This window comes from Mus caroli, chromosome 11 (assembly GCF_900094665.2).
Source record: "Mus caroli chromosome 11, CAROLI_EIJ_v1.1, whole genome shotgun sequence".
NCBI lineage: Eukaryota > Metazoa > Chordata > Mammalia > Rodentia > Muridae > Mus > Mus caroli.
Window position 1 is genome coordinate 38,981,347 of NC_034580.1, and position 14,886 is coordinate 38,996,232.

At 45.6% G+C, this 14,886-nt stretch overlaps 1 protein-coding gene across 5 annotated transcripts in view; it reads right to left on the bottom strand.

Moving 5' to 3' along the window:
• Nucleotides 1-8,966: 8,966 nt before the first annotated feature.
• Nucleotides 8,967-14,886, bottom strand: part of Adra1b (adrenoceptor alpha 1B) — a 125,909-nt gene continuing 119,989 nt past the window's right edge. For all 5 annotated transcript variants that reach the window (XM_021177599.1, XM_021177601.1, XM_029483750.1 and 2 more), the window contains one exon: nt 8,967-10,116. In XM_021177599.1, the coding sequence (XP_021033258.1) occupies nt 9,518-10,116 (599 nt within the window). In that variant the 3' untranslated portion in view covers nt 8,967-9,517. The remainder of the gene's footprint in view (nt 10,117-14,886) is intronic.

The following is a 14,886-nucleotide window of genomic DNA, read 5'->3' on the forward strand; positions in this document are numbered from 1 at the left end:
TCGGAGTGGACTTGGACTCTTGGGTCCTTTCTGCCACACTTGCTTTTCACGGGAACCAACTCCATCGGCCACACCCTTCTGGAAGAATAACTAAGACCAGCAGTGTTAGTAGCTATCTGGAAACACTGTTTCTGGGACATTCTCTCACCTCAGGAGGATAAAGTGGAAGCTGAGAAGTTGTGGCATTCACTGTCTTGCAATTGTCTTTGAGGGATTCTGTAATAGAGTCACTTCAAAGTCCCCATGTTTCCTCAAGATCAGCACAAAAGTTTTCGGATTGGAAGCCAGATCTTCCCTCCTCAGCGATAATTTCCAGACCACAGGTGACCTCTTTTTGGATCACCAGTGACATAGTGACATGGCTAGGATTGGAAGCAGCTGCTAACAACCTGAGTCTTAAACCAACATTTCATTCACAGAATACACACACACACACACACACACACACACACATATATATTACAATCTTGAGGGCCGTAGCTCCTGTTTTCAATTCCTGGGCAGTAACATCAGCAAGCAACACACTGCTCAACAGCAGTGTAGTGTTGCTCAGATGTCAGCAGTTAGTATACCCACAGCAGGGCCTTTTCTGTCTCTACAGCCTTCTACTAGTTAAGTCAACTTCATATCATCATTTTTCCATTAAATACAATCTATTTATTTCTTTATTTGAATTCTGAAGTTAAGCCTATCTGTGTAGCCCAGGTTGGCCTAGAGTTCACTTATACTCCAGATTGGCCGTAAATTTGTGGTGACCCAGACATCTCAGCCTCTCAGATACGAGAATTATAAGCAAGCCAAAATCCTCCTTTGGCCCATCTCGCTCGCGTGTACCTATGCCTCCAGCTTTAGTGATGTGCACCTTTTTGGGGTGGGGTTGACCCACAGACGGAGAGTTAGCATTTTCTCAATTCAACAGTCAATGTGAATATCTTTCTTCCTGCACAGTTGGACCACTGCCAAGCTTCTGACCTTCTTAATGTCCACGTATAACCTGAACCTCACCGTCCTTTGGAAGGCACACAGACTGAACATGACGCTTCCATCTCAGTGCTTTGGGAAGAGGGGGAAAGACACGATCTTCCTCTGGATGTGAGAAAATGTATTGAAATGCCTTACGTAGTTTTTGCTTCAATTAGAAGTCCCAACAGGATCAAACATCTTGGCAGCTGCTGCTCCATTGATGGATGCTAAAAGGAAAAGTTCTGTTTTCTTTTTAAATTAAAAGCACGTATGTGCCGATAAAAAGTATCAACCAAAAATAAAGGTATTAATAAATTACACTTTGTCAGAATTAAATATTCCTGCATTTTAAAGGACATAATTAAGGAATTCAAATACACGGTATCAGCTAAGAGAAAAGAACATATACATAAAAGGAGTTGCATGTTATGGAAATAAAAAGAAATCTTAAAAAAAATGATTGGATGTGTGTACTTGAGTTTGGGTACTTGTAGAGGCCAAGAGAGATTGTCAGACATGAATGCTTGGAATTGAATCTGGGTTGTCTGGAAGAGCAGCAAGTGCTCCCAACAGCTGAAATATTTCTCCAGTTCCAGAAATAAGGAAACCTTACATCTCAACTTGAAATAATATATCTTGCTAAGATGAAAATATCTATTAAAAATGAGCAGACTTGAACACACCATCAAAAAAATGTATGGAGGGCAAATAAGCAGACAAGACATTTGACGGTACTAGTCATTAGGGAAATGCAAATTCAAGCCACGGGAAGAGTACCGCCAACCTGTTAGAATGACTACAATTAAAGCCGACTAATGCTCTCGGAGCTGGTGAGCAAGCAGAGTAACTGGCTGTCTTATGCCTCGTTGGCAGGAAAGCAAAGTGGCCAGGCAATATTAGAAACAGTCAGGCAAGATCTAGAAAGTTGAATATGCATCTACCAGACACCCTGGCAATATTGCTCTTAGGTATTTACTCAAGAGATTTTGTGTGTGTGTGTGTGTATCTACAACTCATAGCATTATTAGTCAGACTCAGGAAAACTACCTCTTTTCCAGAAAAATATCCCACTCTGAATAGTATTTGGAGGGTTCCTAGACTTGTTGAAGCTAACACACAGATTCCAAGTTAAGTACCCTTAACCTAGAATTCCAGAACATTTCTCCAACTGAGAGTCAAGGGAAGAGCTGCAGAGAAGATCCAAGCTGAATTGCAGAGCAACGTTTCATTCGCGTTGCTTACTCGTATTGGACAGCAGATGGCGCGCGCGCCTGTCTGAACGCCAGGCAGGTTGCACTCTAAGAACCGGGTGGCGCGCGAGGGGGCGTGGCGCAGTGCCTCTCAACACCTCGTCCGAGAAACAGCTTCCAAGTGTGCGTGGAGGAAGGACGCCAGATTGCAGGTGGTTAGGACCAGTCCCGGGGGCCCCTCTGTATTCCTTCCTAGCGTTGAGCTGTAGATGCGGCGTAGCGATGGAGAGATGCGCGCCCCTCAGGGTGCTTGGATGCGGTGTGTGAGCAGAGCTCTTGGCAGTAAGCACAAACCACAGAAACCTGACTGCAAATACTTCCACATGCTAAGGAGGAAACTGAAACCTTCCTGCATCATTTAAAAGGCACGAAAGCTGGAGATGTAGTTCAACTCTTGTCTAGCTTACGTGAGTGAGGACTAGGTTCAATTCCCTGTACTGGCAAATTCAAATAAAATAAATAAAAAAAAAACGAAAAGCATTCAAACAACTCCGGTTTGGTTTTTTTTTTTTTTTTTTTTGAAACCTTCTTATAGAGAGGTCTTTCCCCTGCACACCAGACTTCTTCCTTATTGTGGGCAGTGAGGTACAGGTAAACTAAGAGAAGCTTGACTGAAGACACGTAGGGCTTGTTTTCTCAGACGCTATCCTTGGTTCTTCCAAGCAGGAGGGTAGAAGTTAGAGCCTGAAAAGCAGAGAGAAGCTCAGCCTGGGGAGAGAAGAAGAGACCCTTCGAACATAGTATTGGGGAAAGTGAGTCCCAGAAGGCAGTAGGCATTGTAAGGTTACTCAATTGGTTGACATGTATATATCCCTCCGTATAGGGATGAAGGTGTCTGGTGTGCAGGCAAAATAGTGTTTTGTAAGAGGATCAGGGTTTATAAAAGCCAGTTGTCTTCATGGGGTCATAAATTAGCCCTGCCCCTTAAGCATCGATGCTTTGCAGCAAGGGTTCTCAACCCATGGGTCGCGACCCTTCTCGAGGGTTTGACTAACGCTTTCACAGCGGTTGCATATCCAGATATCTTGCGTATCAGATATTTACATCACGATTCATAGCAGCAGAAAAATTACAGTTATGAAATAGCAACGAAAGTAATTTTATGGTCGGGCTCATCATAAAGTGAAAAACTGTATTAAGGGATCACAGCTGAAGAAAGGTTGAGAAACACTACTCTAGTGCATTGCTTCTCAGCAGGCATGGTGGAGCCTGCCTATGATTTCAGCTCCAGGGAGGCAGAGGCAGGAGGATCATCTTGGCGTTCAAGGCTAGCTTGGGTGAGTTCCAGATTCACTTGTGCTAAAGTGTGATGCCCTGTTTCTGGCAGGGAAAAATAAAAGATTCTGGCTCATGATCAACTGTGCCTCAAGAAGAAAGATGTGCCGACCAGGACTTTTGTGAGTTGGAGGCTAACCTGGGCTATGTAGTAAGTACCAGACCTTTTTGCAAGGTGGCTCAGCCACCCTGCTTGATGATTAAATTCCATCTCTGCGACCTACATGGTAGAAGAAGAGGGCCAACTCCTACAGACTGTCCTCTGACCTCCATATACTCATGACTATGTCAGAACCCATATTGTCTGATGGTCTGATGGTCTTGGGATGCCAGAGGTGTGTGTGTGTGGCCAATCTTCTGATCATGTCTTGGTTCCCATAGCCACCACACTGAATAAAGGTGCAAATTCTTCCTAACACCCCTCCCCCCAGCAATGAGGCAACTCCTTTCTCAGAGCCCACAGTGCTGCACCATCGCCATATCTGATGGAAGATGGTGCTTGATGCTGAAGTTTAACCCACTGAGAATGGTAGTGGAGCATCTGCCTCTGTTACACACTTGATGTGGCAATTGCTGACCCAGTATGTTCCAGTCAGACCGGTTTCCCTGAGCATGGACCTTGGTCTTCTTTTGAGTTGTATTTTCAGATCTGAAATTTGAAAACTTCAGATCCATCATTCTTATTGCCTGCCTCTGTGGACTTAGATTCTTCTGTGTTTTGATGGAATTACATTTGTTGAGAAATCTATAAGCTGATTTTAATTTGTTCATCAAAAGATTTAAGGCACCAATAAGACATGAAACTAGGCTTATTTTTCATTAGCTGTCATGGGCCTTTAAGCCTTTTTTAGATTTATTGATTTTATGTGTATGAATGTTTTGCTCACATGTATGGGCATGAATCATGTATGTATGTGCATCACATAAATGCCTGGTGCTCTTGGAAATCAGAAGAGAGTACTGTATCTTATAGGCTGGAGTTTGGGATGGTTGTGAGCAATGGGTGTAGATTTAGGGAACTGAACCAGGTCCTGTGAAAGAGCCACAAGTGCTCTTAACTACTGACCCATCCCTTCAGCTCCGTCAGATTATTCTTTAAAATAATTTTTATTTGCTATTTATTATTTTCAGTGTGTGTGTGTGTGCGTGCGCGTGCATAAAGGCACATGTGTTAAACCAGAAGATAGACATTTGGGAGATGATTTTTCTCCTCCCACCGTGGACTTGGGAGACTGAATTCATGTGTGTAAGCCTTTAGGGAAACCACACATACCTGCTAGCCCATCTTTTGAGATAAGAGCCCATGTAGCTCAGGCTGGTTTTGAATGCCTGATTTTTCTGCCTACAGATCCCAAGTGCTAGGATCACAGGTCTGTACCGCTAAGTCTAGATATGTCACCAGATAATTAAGCTGCCGATTCTGGAAATATTGGAAATGGGTGGCTGGAGGGCATGGGGATACATGCCTGTAATCCCAGCATGTGAGAGGCTGAGGCAGAGGGATTGCTGTGAATTTGAGGCCCATTTCAACTACATAGTAAGTTCAAGGCAACTTTGATCTGTGGTAAAACTATGCCCTCCAAACCAAACTGAACCGAACCGAACCAAACCAAACCAAACCAAACCAAACCAAACCAAACCAAACCAAACCAAACCAAACCAGATAGTGCTGATCTGTGCAAACTCGTTCAAGGTTTCTGTTACTTATTCCTCATCCTAACCGTGGGAGATCAGTACTAAACAGATTCTCAGCTTACATGCAAGACTTTCAGGCCCAGGGCAGAGGTGCCCAGTCTGGGTTAGAGCACTGACTTGAACCTCAGTGCATGCTTGCAGCTGTTCTGTGCCTCCATCTCCAGCTCTTCTGCCATAGGATGTGCTGTCTGAGACACCATACGCTTTCTTTTTCCATATAATACTCTTAACACCACCTGCAATTTGTGCATGCACATGTACATGTGTATGCATGTGTGCATGTATGCACATATGTGCAATACATGTGAGCAGCCATGCTCACCCGATATGTGTTCATGTGGAGGCCAAGGTCAGCATAGGCATCTTCCTCAATCATTCCCTACTTTGGTTTTTTTTTTTTTTTTTTTTTTTTTTTGAGACAGGATCTCACAATAAAGCCACACCTTGCTGTTTGGCTGGACTGACTGGCCAGTGAGCCCAGGATCGACCTGTCTCCATCTCCCCAGTGTGGGGGCTACAGATGAGCACCAGAGCACCTGGCTTCAAATTCTGTATGTTATTTATGTCATTTCCACCCGTCTCTCTCCATCTGCCTAACTTCTCCAGTGTTCTTCTCTCCCCACTCATGCTTCAAATTCATGATCTTTTCTATAATTATTGTTACTGTCTATCTGTCCATTGGTTGGTCTGTCTGTCTGTCTCTCCCATTTAGTGTTGCTCTTGCATGTGGCTTAGGGCTGAGTACTTAGGCTTAGATAATCTACCAGGGGGTTCATGCCTAGAGAAGAGGGTTTACCACCCTCTCAGCAGCCATGGATTGACTGTCGCTCTTGATCCAGGGGTGGGGCCTTGTGAACTCTCCCTTGAGTTGGCATGTGGGCTAGTGTTGTCATTATGCAGGTCTTATTCAGGTAACCACACTATTGAGAGTTCATGAGTACAGCATCCTTGTCTGGTGTAGAAAACACTACGTAGCACTCAGGCATCCTGGTCCTCTGGCTCTTACAAGACATCCTTTCTCTTCCTTGATGTTCCCTGAGTCTTAGGTACAGGGATTGAGATGTGGACTGAGACTGGTGCCCTGCTTATTATATGGGTGTGTGTAGAAAGCACTTTATCCACCGAGACACCTCTTCAGCCCACCTGCAGTGCTTTATTAACTTAAAAAAAATCGATTGTCTTGATAAAGGGTCTTTTGTAGCCCAGGGTTGCAGAGGCTGGCCTTGAACTCCTGATCCTTCTGCCTTACCTCCCAAATGCTTAGAGGGATTACAGGTGGGCTATACTAATCCAGCTTCTATTAATCTTTTAAAATCTTATTTTTGTTTTGGCCTGATCTCTTTAGTAATCTTTCTCTGGGCTTCGGGAAACCATATATATATATATATTTTTGATTTGTCTTAGGACAGGATCACACTCGCAGCTCAGGCTGGCCTGGAACTGTGTAGCCCAGTCTGGCCTCAAGCTAGCCTCAACCTCCTGAGGTTGCAGAAAGAAGGCACCAGTTCTGACCTGCTACATTCTGTAACTCTGGGATGAACCCCTGCCTTTCTTTCTAAAGATGAACTCTGGCAAGGCATGGTGGTACATTACCTAGATGGTGAACACTTGGGAAGTTGAGGCAGGAGGATGCTCCTGGACATATAACAAGCCTTATCCCAAGGAAGAAGCAAATCAAAAGAATCCCTGGAAAGAAGTGGATATGGAGGCCCACGGCTCTGTAATCTATGAACAACTTGAAGCTCATTTGGTCTATATATTCAGATTTTCTAAATTTCATATATCCATGTAGAATAATGAACTGAATAATGAACACCTCCACCCACAGCTGCTACATACTGACTGTTCATCAGTGTCTGGCATGGCGGTCTTCTACATTATGCCAGAACTCAACCCTCACCATCTCCTTTTATCTTCTCAGTGTTAAAAGCACACACTATTATTGATTGTCCAGGTTTCACAGTAAAAGCAATTGAGGTTAGACTTGTGTGATGTAGGTTGCTGAACATGACGAGCTGCTGAGTGGCAGAAGTGGGATTTGATCCTGGGTCTGGAGGGAGACCTGTCCATCTAGCTTGTCAAGTCACTTGCTTCTTTACTAGGATTGACAGATTTACTCTGCAGCCTGTCTGAGCGGTGACAGATGACCCAACAGCACCTGGATGGCTGGAGAGTGTAGTGTGGTCCTGCTCTGTGCTAGGCTGGAGTTCACATTAGACAGACCTGCCTAGCTCCAGAGCTTCTGGTAAACCCTGCCCCCCTCCCCAGGCCTGGACACAGTGAGGGACATGGAGGGATCAGCATCATGCTGGCCTGGGCTTGAGGCTGATCCAGAGCCCAGTACTCTCTGGGGGACAGGGTGCTAGCTACTACTTGGCCAATGCTCACTCTGGAGGGAGGCAGGCAGCTGCCACCACTCCTCAACAGCTCCTCCCAACACCCCCAGCCCTGGGTGACCTCCAGATACCAGAGACTGATGAACTGACTATAGCCAAGCAGCACAGGAAATGCCTTTGGTGCCTGTGGTTTCAGATTTCCAAGATCAGAATTATAAGTCGAATCTATCCAGACATTTGCATGCCAGTGTTTACACTAGGGACAACCTCAGCGAACCTTGCTACTTCTTGGTGGGCTGCAGGATCATGTCTGTTTGTGAGGTGAGAAACGAGGTCAGAGGCAGCAAGATGAAGGGCCCGAGGCCATGCAGAGCTAGGGCTTGACCCAAGACCCTGCTGCTCCAAATTGCTTTTGCTTTACCAGATCTGTGAGGCCCCAGGGTGCCTGGGATAGGCCTGGGGAAGGAATGGAAGGGAGGAAGAAGCGAGACAGCCAGCCTCTGTCCTCTCTACGTTCTCTTGCTCTCTTGTATCAGGATCCTGTAGAAGAATACTTTGAAACAAGGTTTGCATTGCCAATAAAGTGTTTTTGGAGGATCCAAGTTATTTCTTCTTCCCTGGGAATAAGGTCTAAGCAGCTCCTGCCGCCCCCATTAAGTTCCCTATTCTATGCAGGAACAAGAAGAGGCGTCTGGGAGAATGTTATTGGTCGCAGCACGGAGACACACAGTCCTGGAGACACAAGCAAAGGAAGTGTAACTTTAATGACACTTTGTCAAGTTCTTTTAAAAAAAAATCATTGCTATTACATTGTGTGTGTGTGCTTGTGGGTGTGAACAAGCCCAGTGGTATAATGCATGGGAGGAGGTCAGAGCATAACTTGCCAGAGTCTAGCCTCTGCTTTACCTTGTGTGTCCCAGAGATCGAACTCAGGTCCTCAGGCGTGGCAGTGAACACCTTTACCTGCTCAGTGTCTTGCTGGCCCATGCCAAAATCTTAACCTCAATCACCCATCTATAAAAACCAGGACTTGGCTGAGATAATCCTGGTTCAGGGTAGGATACTTGTGTACCTTGGAAGTTGTGATTAATTCAGGAGATCCAAGATAAGGGACCCTAATTGTCTGCAAATGATGTATGTGTTTTGTGTGTGTGTGTGTGTGTACGTGTGTGTGTACTTTTTGGAATGGCTTTGTCTATAGTTTTTGTGATATTGACTTCTGCAAGGAGTTCTCTGGTTTCCACATCTGTTGTGGCACCTGAATACCTCTTTTAAATACATAAAACAATAAATAAAATTGTAATCATAAATATGATAATCATAACAATGTCACTAATAATAATAGTCTAACCCCTCCTGGCCTGCCCCAAAAGAAAAGTCCTACAATTTGATCAGACCTGAAGGAAGAGGAAACGCAAGGCTCTCCTTCACAAATCACTCAAAGGCGCACAGGAGAAATGATCTTTAATATTTGACTTGTTTTCCGACCCTATCAAAGTGCCAGCATTGACTGGAGAGCAGGGAGGGGCTTGAGAGGTACAAAGTCAAGAAACAAACAACACACCTAGACATCACCAGGGGTCACACACGCTCTGCCCCAGCACACGCGTGCGGGCAGGCCTCACACACGCACCCACGCACCCAGCCCACACGTACACCAAACAGACACACACATGTGTACCCACAGATAAATACATATAGAGGAACTCATTTTATGTATATACAGAGAGAGAAGAGAGAGAGACTTAAGTCCCGGCCGGCGTAGGGGGGCCTCCAGGCTCTCAGCATGCTCAGCCCAGCTCTTCGCTGTACCTGGCACCCATGCCTCTGCCAGAAAAGCAGCTGCCCCTCTCCCCGCCCCCTCCCCCCTTGTCCCCTTGAGACCCTGTGTCTACTCAGGACTGACACACTCCCCCCACGCGCCCTCCCGCTTCCCATGATGGTGTTCTCCCCCCCCCCATGTGTGTGTGTTCGGGGGCGGGTGGATGGAGAGAGACCCTAAAAGTGCCCGGGTGCCAGGGGCATGTTGCTCTTGAAGCCCGGCTGCCCGTTGGCCAGGTCAGTCGTGGTGTCGCAGCCCCCATTGCTGGCGTCGCCTTCGGTCCCCGGGCTCTCAGGCTCGCCCAGGAGCTTGAAAGTGAAGAGTGGCCCGGAGTCGAGGCGGCCGTGGCGGCCAGGAGGCTCTGGCAGGCTGAGCAGCGCCCCGGGTTTCCACTCGGGAAAGGCGCACAGCTCCACGGGTGGCTGCGTTCCACGACCCAGGTAGCCCGGGCTGGGCGACGCCGAGGGCAGGGTCCGCTGGCTGCCACTCATGCAGCTGCCGCTGTCATCCAGAGAGTCCTTACGCGACTGCGACCTCTCCAGCGAGCCGCCGCGGGTCCACGGCCGGTAGGTGTAAGCGCAGCCTCCTAGACGGCGACGGCGGCGGCGGCGACGGCCACCGCGGCACTGGCACCCCAGGATGCGCATGAAGGCGCGTTTGAACTCCTTGCTGGAGCACGGGTAGATGATGGGGTTGAGGCAGCTGTTGAAGTAGCCCAGCCAGAACACTACCTTGAACACGGCGTCCGGGGGCTTTAGGGTTGAGAACAGGGAGCCTGAGGGGTGCAGACAGAAAGACAGACAGCAGTTGGTTAGTACACTCTCTACTTAGTGGCTCTCCTACTCTGTGCTCAATGGTAGCTTTGCCACCCTTGGGTCTCGTTCCAGGTGATTTTTTTTTTAATCCTGGATGGCTAGCCTTTCTCATTTTGAAATGAACGAATTACTCTAGGGCCAGGACATATGCTCATTGCTTAAGAGACCTTGTGGCTTTATCACAAAGACCAGAATTTGGATCTCAGCACTCCCACGGAGAAATTCCTAATTGTCTCTATCTCCAGCTCTAACGGAGCTGACATCCTCTTCCAGCCTCTGTGAACAACAACAACAACAACAACAACAACAACACACACACACACACACACACACACACACACACACACACACACACACGAACCAGGTATGTTCACTTTTGATCCCAGCATTTGGTATGTGGGTCTCTGTGAGTTTAAGGCCAGCCTGGTTCCATAGTGAGTTACAGACTTACAACTAACTAACTAACTAAACAAGTAAATAAGTAAGTAAATAAATAAATAACAATAAAGGAAAGGAAACTGAATGAATTCTAACTCAGTAACTTTCCTCTGTTTATGAAATCTCTCCTGATTTAGGTAAATTGCTGCCACAGTCCTGACTGTTAGGTTTCATAAGTCAGTCCTTACCCTGTCAACCCATGAGATCTTTTTTTTTTTTTTCCCTCCCCGGAGACAGGGTTTCTCTGTGTATAGCCCTGGCTGTCCTGGAACTCACTCTGTAAACCAGGCTGACCTCGAACTTAGAATTCCACCTGCCTGTGCCTCCCAAGTGCTGGGACTAAAGGCGTGCGCCACCTCTGCTCTGCTAACGCATGAGATCTTAACAATCACCTGTAATAGCACACCTCTTTGGTCTAGGCTGCCTGTGTGAGGTGCTTTATCTATGTAGTATCTTATCTTTCTCAAAAGCTGGGAAATAGGCACCGATCTGTTCCTTTAATACAGCAAATAGGAGCCATGTTAAAGACCAAAAATGCATAATGGGCCTTGAACAATAGAAGAAAGCAACTTAAAAGACCTGAAGAAAATCTTGGAATGAAGAAAAATGACTTAGTTCTTCAAAAGAATGATCTACAAGTCAAGGATAGGAGAAGTTATTTATATTCTCTCAAACAGCTAAAAGGTTATTTAGAATATAAGAAATACTCTAGCAATTAAAAAAAAAAAAAAGAGAGAGGTGAGCCCGTATCTTAGTAGTAGAGTTCTTGTGTGTGAGTGAGGCCTTGGGTTCAAGTCACTAAGCCAAGCAACATGAATTTGAGTCTTGGAACCAACATGGAGGAAGGAGACAACAGATCCTAGTTTGGCCTCTGACCTCCATGTCTGCAACAGCTCAAATAAATTAAAAAACATTAAGTTAAATTAAAATATCTATGTGATGGTTCATGCCTTTAATCCTAGTGCTCAGGGGGCTGAGTCAGGAGGATTGCTAGAAATCTGGGTCATCCGGGAATACGTATTTCTAGGCCAGTTTGAGTTTCAGAGTCAGGTACAAAATGAGAGTCTGTCTAAACGCAAGCAAAGAAACAATCCCCCGCCCCACCAAAATCAGCAACAAAAATCTCCCAGTCAACCAGGTAGCTAGTCAAAGGAGCAAATCTCCCAGTCAACCAGGTAGCTAGTCAAAGGAGCAAATCTCCCAGTCAACCAGGTAACTAGTCAAAGGAGCAAATCTCCCAGTCAACCAGGTAACTAGTCAAAGGAGCAAATCTCNCTAGTCAAAGGAGCAAATCTCCCAGTCAACCAGGTAACTAGTCAAAGGAGCAAATCTCCCAGTCAACCAGGTAACTAGTCAAAGGAGCAAATCTCCCAGTCAACCAGGTAACTAGTCAAAGGAGCAAAGCATCTCCCCATCTCAAAGCTCAGACAAAAAATGAGAACTCAAGAAGACCACGGAATTCCCAGGAGCAGGATACTCGGAGAAGAAAAGTGGATTAAAAAAAATAGGTAGTTCACATGGAGACAAGATGCTCAAAGTATCAGGCAGTCAAATTACATTGAAGTAGAAGCCATAAAGAGAAAAACCATCGCCTTTAAGATGATGGAAAACATTAGAAGGCTGCTGAATAGGCTGTGGGGGACATAAGGAGGCCCTGGCTTTGGCTGCTAAGGGCACAGGCAGTCTAGACATTTAGGGGAAAGATACCGGCACTACTTGGTTCAACTACATGTGTGTGCACACAATCGAGCTGGGCCATTTTGTTCCAGGCCAAACCTTACTCAAAGAATTTCACACAGGACCATAAGGTGGCATACAGGAGGATGCTTTTGATAGTGTTGCTTGTGGTCACAGAGAATAGGAGAAAGCCTGGGGAAGAGGGGAGAGGAGGCATATGCAAAACTGGATAATGGGTAGCACTTATGTCCCAGGATAACAAACTTACGGCAGTATGGCAAGAGTCTAGATACACCATTTCTTTCCCATGGTAAAACATGCAAAACAGAGCGAGATTTATGAATGATTTCAATGTAATTTGACAAACAACCATATGTGTTTTGTAGAAACATTTTCAAATTAAAAAACACATCACAAAATGATATGAGACTCTTAATGTTTGCCTAGGGGTGAAGGCAGATGGACATGGACTAGGAGATGGGACTAGAAGGAAATAAACCAGTAAAATAAGAGAGAGCACGGCCCGGTGACAATGAGATGCTGTGGTCTGTGCACATGATTAACTTACCCTCTGAATGTGACTCCCTAAATCATTTCATAGCAGTAGCAAATTAAAAACAATTTCTAATTAAAATATAGGCAACTGAGACCTGGATCAGGGAAGTGGATTGTCCTTGGCCATACAGCATGCCTGAAAGTTTGCAGTTTAGATAAACCTACACTTTATCTAAATACACAGTATATAATGCAGAAAAATCATACTTAAACAAAATTATTTTTGAGACAGGTCTGTATTCAGGCTGGATTCAAACATGCAATCCTCTTTGTTATCCATTTTCAGGATTTTCTATCGAATTTATTTACTTACATATTTAAAACAATGTGACTATAGTTTACAGACCGTTTTGTACTTTAAGTGTGTTCTCTAACCCGACTACCCAGCCTGTGACATATGGTCTTTCATGTTCCATGCTGTACCCCATGACCAAACAAACAAACAAACAAACAAACAAACAAAATGCCTTAAAAACAAAAAACAAAACTCCCAAGCTCCTCCCCAAACCCCATCTTTAAGCTTGGGTTGTGCTCGTATTCCTTCTGGGGACACTTGACCTTCTTGGTCAATTGATGTAAAAGTGACTCTTAGTCTCCTGTAGTAATCCTTCTTTCCAAGGCTTATTGCCTTGGTCTTGAAAGGAAATAAAACTTGGGACCTGTGATTTATGTAATGTATGTCAAATAACACAATCTCAGGGTTCAAATATCCTGCAACAATTTGAGGTTCACCCTGTTGTTGTGGGAAGTTGCAATTCTTCTCAGTTTAGCAAATCAATGTGTCAATGCTGACTGACGTCTTCTTTAAACTCTGGGGAAAAGTGGAAGTGGGCTACATTCTAGCTGTATGTTAAGACCAATAAGGTGCTGCTTCATGCTTTAATTCTGACAAATATTACACCATCACTTGATCCAAAAATAGGGCTTTGTATTAAGACACTGTGAACATGACAAGACCCCTACTGAACTGTAGCATATAGCAAATGAACGTGAAGCATCCTGGAGGGATGAGATTTATGTCTTAGGCTATGGACATCTTTCCAAGGCCGAGTCTGAGGGGTCGAGGAAACAGGTCTTGACTAAGTAGGAAAAGGAGTGAGAGTGATGGATATTGGAGGCCTATGTACTCCTTTGGGAGGTATGTGCTGATGAGAACAAAGACAGGCAGCATGTCTTGTTGCATGGGGACCTATAGGGACCAGTATGGTGGCTATGGACACAATGTGACCAAAGAGGGGAAGGATCGAAAGCAACACAGCCTATTTTTTGAGGATAAACATGTAACCTTGCCTGGTGTCAAGCCTGTTGAAGATGGCAGTGAACTGAGCAACAAATGGATCCTTCCTTTTAAGGACTACACAGAGCACAATACCGCTAATGGCAAGTGTTCTCCAAAGCCATCTTCCGCACTGTGAATATTGTGTTCAAGACCCTGTGCTGAAACTTTGTTCCAAAGCACCCTGCTATGGCCATAGCCTTGTAAAGTTTAAGCAAAGACCTGAGGATGGATTTTCTCATGCAAATCTGGAGTCATGTGCAACTCATTCCTGTGAGTATAAGGCATTCTTTCCTCTCAAGACAATTTGGGCAGTGTGAGAGATGAGTAGAAGGCAGAATTCAAATGACCTGGCCTGGTGTCCAGAATCGGATGTTGGACTTTAGAAGTGTTTATGAAGCCTGCTACTTTCTCATCTATAAAATGGGAACGGTAACTGTTTCATAGAATCTACTTTTAAGTACGTGAGAGTAATTATGTACATGGGGTAAGGTGTAGTGACACACACTGAAAATCCCAGCTCTCGGGAGGTGGAAGTAGGAGGAACAGGACCTCAAGGTCATTGTCAGCTACATATTCAGTTTTAAGGTCAGCCCTGGCCACAGGAAGCCCTGTTTCAAAACACCACCATTGCTGCCGCCGCTGCCACCGCCGCCGCAGCCACCACCACCGCCGCCGCAGCCACCACCACCGCTGCCGCAGCCACCGCCGCTGCAGCCACCACCACCACCGCCGCCGCAGCCACCACCACCGCCACCGCCACCACCGCCACCGCCACCACCGC